This window comes from Physeter macrocephalus, chromosome 20 (genome assembly GCF_002837175.3).
Source record: "Physeter macrocephalus isolate SW-GA chromosome 20, ASM283717v5, whole genome shotgun sequence".
NCBI lineage: Eukaryota > Metazoa > Chordata > Mammalia > Artiodactyla > Physeteridae > Physeter > Physeter macrocephalus.
The window spans coordinates 89,347,720-89,355,122 of NC_041233.1; the positions used below are offsets into that span (position 1 = coordinate 89,347,720).

Consider the following 7,403-nt stretch of genomic DNA (forward strand, 5'->3'; position numbering starts at 1 on the left):
GAGATCACCTCTGTGCTTTGTGACCATGAGAGAGGTGGGATAGGGAGAGTGGGAGGGAGGGAGATGCAAGAGGGAAGAGATATGGGAACATATGTATATGTATAACTGATTCACTTTGTTGTAAAGGAGAAACTAACACACTATTGTAAAACAGTTATACTCCAATAAAGATGTTAAAAAAAAAAAAAGATACATAGCACAATAAGCACATGCAAAGTTGCTCAACGTCACTAATTGTTAGGGAATTGCAGGTCAAAACTCCAACTAGATACTAATCCAAACCTATTGGGGTGGCTATTATTTAAAAATTTCAGAAAATATCAAGTTCTGATGAGAATGTGGAGAAATTGGAACCCCTGTGCATTGCTGGTGGAAATGTAGAAGTGCTGCAGCCTGTGTGGAAAATGGTATGGTGGTTCCTCATAAAATTAAACATAGAATTACCATATTATCCTGAATTTACACATCTAAGTATATACCCCAAAGCACTGAAAGCATGGACTCACAGATATTTGGACACCCATGTTCTTAGCAGCATTATTCACAATAGCCGAAAGGTAAAAACACTCAAATGTCCATCAACAGTATACACATATGGTGGTATATACATACAATGGAAAATTATTTAGCTTTAAAAAGGAATGAAATTCTGACACGTGGTATAATATGGATGGAACTTGACAACCTTATGCTAACTAAAATGAGCCAGTCACAAGAGGACAAGTATTGGATGATTGTGCTTTTATGAGGTACCTACAGTAGTCAATTCATAGGGACAAAGTAGAAAGGTAGTTGCCTGGGGCTGGAGGGAGGGGGACTGGTAAGTCAATGTTTAAAGGATTGAGTTTCAGTTTGGGAGAATGAAAACGTTCTAGAGTTTGATGGCAATAATAGATGCACAAAGATGTGAATGTACTTAATGCCATTGACTGTACACTCAAAAATATTTAAAGTAATAAATTTTATGTGTTGAGTATTTTACTACAGTAAAGCAAAACTGTCAGGCAAAAATTCCATTTTATGAAATCACCAAAAATAATACAATGTCTAGATATAATTTTATGGAAAGAAGTGTAAGATATACACTGAAACTAAAACTACATTATTGAAAGAATGATCTACATAAATGTAAAGACATCTCTGGTTAATGTATTGGAAGACTCAATATTGTTATTACTCCAAATACTCTCAAAATTGATCTACAAATTCAACACAATCCTTAACAAACCCAAGCTGTCTCTTTTGCAGTAACTGAAAAGCTGACCTTAAAAGTCTTACAGAAATTCAAGCAACACAGAATAGTAAAAACAATCCTGAAAATATAGTTTTCAAGAAAACTTGAAACTGAAAACACAATTCCAAAACATATTACAAAGCTAAATAATCAAGACAGTGTAGTACTGTCCCAAGAATAAGGATAGATATTTAGTTCAATAGAAGAGAGAGTCCAGAAATAAAGCTTCATGCTAACAGTCATGGATTTTTGACAAAGATGCCAAAACAATTCAAAGGACAAAGGATGGTCTTCTAAAACAATGGTCTTCTAAAACAATATGTAGATATCCACATGCAAATGAAGTTAGATTACTGCACCACAAGGTTCACAAAAATTAACTGAATTTGGATCATAGATCTAAATGTAAGAGCTAAGGTTATAAAACACTCAGAAAACATATTAGTAATCTTTGTGACCTTGGCATAGGTTGTGTTATCAAAGACACCAAAGCACAAGTGAAGAAAGAAACAATAGACTGACTGAATTTCATCAAAATTGAGAACTTTTGTGCTACAAATGATACAACCAAGACAGTGAAGGATGAACTACAGAGTGGGAGAAAATATTTGTAAATATTATATCTCATAGGGGACTTGTATCCAGAATATGTAAAGAACACTTACAAATCCATAATAAAAAGACAAATAACCCAATTAAAAATGGGAAGAGATTTAGGGACTTCACTGGTGGCGCAGTGCTTAAGAATCCGCCTGCCAATGCAGGGGACACAGGTTCGAGCCCTGGTCCGGGAAGGTACCACATGCCATGGAGCAACTAAGCCCATGCACCACAACTACTGAGCCTGTGCTCTAGAGCCCGCGAGCCACAACTACTGAAGCCCACGTGGCTAGAGCCCGTGCTCCACAACAAGAGAAGCAACTGCAATGAGAAGCCCGCGCACCAAAACGAAGAGTAGCCCCCACTCGCTGCAACTAGAGAAAGCCCGCGTGCAGCAATGAAGACCCAACGCAGCCTAAATAAATAAATAATGGGAAGGGATTTAAATAAACACACCTCCATAGAAGATATACCAATGGCCAAAAAGCCCATGAAAAGATGTTCAACATCTTAGGAAAATGCAAACCAAAACCACAATGAGATACTACTTCACACTCATTAGGATAGCTATAATAATAAAAAACACAGGCAACAAGTACTAGTGAGGATGTGGAGAAATTGGGATCTTCTTGGTCCTCTTTTTACCACTACTGCTCAAACTCTGGTATCTCTTTTCCACTCTCACCCCAGTAAGAGCTGCTGTCTAATTAGCTTCAGATTGTCTCATACTATGTATGTATATATACACATATATCTTCCTTATTCTTCTGCCAAGGACACCTGCGAGGATCCCCTTAACAGTATTGGAATCCTTAATTTACAGAGCAACTTTCTGTTCAGTGCTGCATGCTGCAGGTTCCCACCATTTCTTCTGCTGTGAACTCTGTTTTCTGCTCTGTGGGAATGCTGTACTTTGCTTAGGACTCCAATTCTCTGTTCTGAGATCAGCAAATTATCCATAGGTAGAATTGTATTTCCATAAAATCAAAATCATGTTTTCTTTTCTTCACAAAACACAGTTCTGTGTTTCCTGTTGACTTCCAGAAACCATTTCCTTCATGTTTTATCCTGTTTCATACTTTTATTATTTGACACATTTAATGGAAAAATTTCATCATGCCCACAAGTAGAAGCTCCCAATCTTTCTTCCTTAGAGTAATGGATATCTCCCTGTGAATCTAAGAGTAATCTCTTTAAATCAATCTTTGGAGTAATTAAGCACATGAGAAGGAAGCTCCACTTGGAACATGATAATTTTAGTAAAGATGGATTAAAGGAGAATGGACCTTTTCTGATGGGTGAGGCCAGGAAAGGAGAGCTATAAAGTGTTGAGTTCTACCATAGCATGAGACTGCTGCATGTTTGATTAGTTTCAATATTTTTGCATATATTTGCTAATTTATTTCTTATAATACATAAAACTTCCTAAATCACTTTAAGGTAATTTACTTCTAATCAACATATAATTGGACTGTGTATGTGTTGCAACATCACCGATCCTTTTGTCTTTTTGAGGGGGCATTAAATTCATTTACACTTAATATCCTCAATAGTTACTTTGGTGGTAATTCTGATTGCTTGATATAGTTTTTTGTATTTTAATTGTCTGGTTTATTTCTTTTGCTTAACTGGACGAAGTTTCCATAGATTTAGTTTTCTAGTTTTATGTAATGTCTTTATAATGCCAAGAGGAATATCTATTTTTCTAATTAGTACAGTCGAAATTAAAAAATATCACTTTATACATCTATTATGTAAGTTAACCTAGTCTACTATTTTTTTTAAATTAGCCTCAGTTATATCAATAAATTTCCGTAAATAATTTTTAAAACAGTTCTTTTCTTTTTTTGCTCTATATTTTATTTTATTTTTATTTATTTATTTATTTATTTTGCAGTACACAGGCCTCTCGCTGTTGTGGCCTCTTCCGTTGCGGAGCACAGGCTCCGGACGCGCAAGGCTCAGCAGCCATGGCTCACGGGCCTAGCCGCTCCGCAGCTGGGGGAATCTTCCCGGACCGGGGCACGAACCCGTGTCCCCTGCACTGGCAGGCGGGTTCTTAACCACTGCACCACCAGGAAAGTCCCTAGCTGTTGTGGCCTCTCCCGTTGCAGAGCACAGGCTCCGGACGCGCAGGCTCAGCGGCCATGGCTCACGGGCCCAGCCGCTCCGCGGCACGTGGGATCCTCCCATACCGGGGCGCGAACCCGGTTCCCCCGCATCGGCAGGCGGACGCGCAACCACTGCGCCACCAGGGAAGCCCCCTGCTCTATATTTTAAATGGAAGAACCTATTAGATGAAAAGTAGCACATAAATATTAAATAAACATACAAAGATTAAAAATAAATTATATATATATATATTTGACAGAAATATATAATGCACTTTGGGGCATAGTCACAGAATATTGGAAAACACTTTTAAATTTAAGTTTATTAACTCTATGTTTATATTATTTGAATTCCAAAGTTTTATAATTCAAATTATTAATAAGCTTTGAATACCATTTTTGAAAAAGTTAAAAGGTACTCTTATGTTTTTAGGTAAAAGTACAGACATGTTGGTAAAACGACGTGGTGCTTCTCGAAAAAATGGCCTTGTGATCAGTTTCTACGTTTTCCTGCCTTTCCTCATTTTAGTTACCATCATTGCTCTTAAATGGAATAAAATGAAGATATTTCAGAGCAGAGAGGGTACAGTAAGTGAAGGGTAAGTAAACTCATTATCTTTATATTTAATATTAAAAATGATTTAGAAGAAAATTCAAATATTATTCAGAATATTATAAGTAGGGACTCTTGGATGGATTGGGTAAATGTTTAGAATCATACAAAATTTTTTTCAGATTTCAGGCAGGTGGGTAAGTTTCATGTTTATATAGGCCCAGGAACAACTGAAGTAACTCAGTAAATCCTCAGTACCTTTCGAATAGCAAGCCATGTTGGCTGTAACTGCTTTAGAAGGTCTGTCTACTTCCCAAGCAGCCCCGTTTCCTTGCACTGACATTCACTTGTGCCAAGAAGATTAATAGAGACAGAGCAGCATAGAATAAAGAAGGTGAAGATTAACAGAGACAGGGCAGCATAGAATATGAGTAAGGTGAAGATTAATAGAGACTGTGCAACATAGAATATGGGGAAGGTGAAGATTAATAGAGACAGGGAAGTATAGAATACAGGGAAACTGAGAAAATATAAGATGGCAAAGAATGAGGGAGAGAACACACATAGGATACTGCCCATTTTACACATAATTAATATCACTCATGTGTTTCTAAAATTAGAATTAAGGCACTTGTGCAGCTTTTCCGTTTTGTTTTTTGGTTTTTGGGTTTTTTTGTAGAGCAGAGCTTGATTAGTTCTTTTTTTTAATGAGGTATAATTAACATATGACATTATATTAGTTTCATGTTTACGTCATAATGCTTTGATATTTGTATATATTGCAAAATGATCGCCACAATGAGTCTAGTTAATATTTGTCACCATACATAGTTACAAAAATTTGGTTTTCTCCTGATGAGGACTTTCAAGATCTACTCTTTTAGCAAGTTTCAAATGTGTAATTCGTTATTTTAACTATAGTCACCATGCTGTACATTATATCCCCATGACTTATTTTTTTTACAACTGGAAGTTTGTACCTTTTGACCATCTTTACCCATTATGCTCACCACTCTCTCAACCCATTTTTCTGGCAACCACCAATCTGTTCTCTGTATCTATACAGGTGTTTTTTTGTAGATTCCACATATAAGTGGGATCATACTTTGTCTTTCTCTGTCTGACTTACTTCACTTTCATACAGTTTTTTTCTTTACTGTAACACCAGTACAAGCCACAATTTGCTTAGTGAATATTTAGGAAAATGAGAATGCAGAAGCAAGGGTAAAGAAGTGGGTCTCGTTTCTTCATTGTAAAGGAAATCATTTTTGTTTCTCATTTGTGTAGCCAGAGACAAAATAACGATAAAAAATGTCAATCAACACCTCTACTTCCCAAGTTAGTTAATCTTATTTAGGAACAAGTTAGCAGCGACCAGGTAATTCAGGGTAGTGTTCTGCATGATTCATCAATCATTCAACTGTTATAAACTGACTTAATTGAATGATATCTGGCATGTCTTCCTGTTCTCTTACTTAAGACATCTTGGACAAATCTGAATAGTTGCAAGAACTCGACCTGACTTTGGGAAGAGATGGTAGAGTAAGGTACCACTGATCGTAAAGAACAAAGTCTGCTCATGACAGCCTAAATTTTAGAGCAACAGTAAATTGTTTCAGGGCTGCAAGGGCAAGAAATGATGTAGAGCTGAAACACAAAAGGGTGGTAAGGAACTGGATGATTATGAACTAGGCCATTGTCTCCATCACCCAAAGCCTTTACGATTGACATCATCTCTTCTTGTCCATGTCTATTCTCTCCAAGATGACTGCTCTGCTTACACATGGCCCAGAGTATTTATCTCAACTCTTTCTACTTTCATTTTCAAGTAAAAATCCCAATAATCTGCCAAAACCAGTACCTGTTAGTTCATTTTCTCAAGAGACAGAAGGAAATAACTGTGCAAGTGTATCTCATTTCAGCCAGTGTTCTGTCTGGATTTATAATCCTGAGTAAGGTGTTCAAGCCTGATTTTATCATCTGTGGCCAAAGAATTGTAGCCATTTAGTAGGAACCTTTACACCATGACATTCCTCTTCAACAGGAGCTGAGTGTGTATAGGAGCCAAAGAACAAATGGAGGCTGTATAAATACCACAAAATGTAACTAAGCATAGCTAATAGAGAGGCCTCATTAAGGACCTCATTAACAGAAGTGAAATAATAACTATTCACGTAGGTATGTGATAGAAATCATATAACTGAAGTTATGATAATTTAAGAATTTACATGTAAATTATGTTTAATTTGGAGAAGCATTATCATAGATATTTTAATATTTCATCCAGTCTTCCATGTAGACAAAATAGAGAAAAGTAATAGATGGAATTATAGTTTGAAATTTTAAAAATGCTTAACATATTTAAACGTTAGTCTAACCTTAGAAAAAAACCAAGCACTACAATATATGATCCCTGAGTAGCATATAGGAAGCAAAGTGGATATTGGTACATATTAATTGAGTAATTAGGACAAATCTAGCTTTATTACTTTTCTTGACTTTAAGATAACAGTGTTTCCTAACCTTAAAAATAATTCTGTTTCTTTTAAACAGATCTCTATCAGAAGACAGCAGTAGGAACAGTAACAGCAACCAGTCTTACAGTTAAAGGTGAAGTAAAAGAATCAAACTATTGACAAAATGATATAATTCATTCAATACTTAAAAAAATATTTTTAACAGTACCTCAGTATAAGGAAGATATTATTCCCGTATTTCATCATTTTGATTTCTATTTGTTGCTATCATATACTAAAACAGAGCTGAGTGTGTATAGGAGCCAAAGAACAAATGGAGGCTGTATAAATACCACAAAGCGTAACTAAGCATAGCTAATAGAGAGGCCTCATTAAGGACCTCATTAACAGAAGTGAAATAATAGCTATTCGCGTAGGTATTTGATAGA

The 7,403-nt window shown here is 36.1% G+C and overlaps 1 protein-coding gene across 1 annotated transcript in view; it reads left to right on the forward strand.

Annotated features, from left to right (window-relative positions):
• LOC102985031 (A disintegrin and metallopeptidase domain 3-like) overlaps positions 1-7,106 on the forward strand; it is a 103,458-nt gene extending 96,352 nt beyond the window's left edge. Inside the window, exons 19-20 of the mRNA XM_024131373.3 lie at positions 4,379-4,544; positions 7,052-7,106. Coding sequence (XP_023987141.1) covers positions 4,379-4,544; positions 7,052-7,106 — 221 coding nt within the window. The remainder of the gene's footprint in view (positions 1-4,378; positions 4,545-7,051) is intronic.
• Positions 7,107-7,403: the final 297 nt, after the last annotated feature.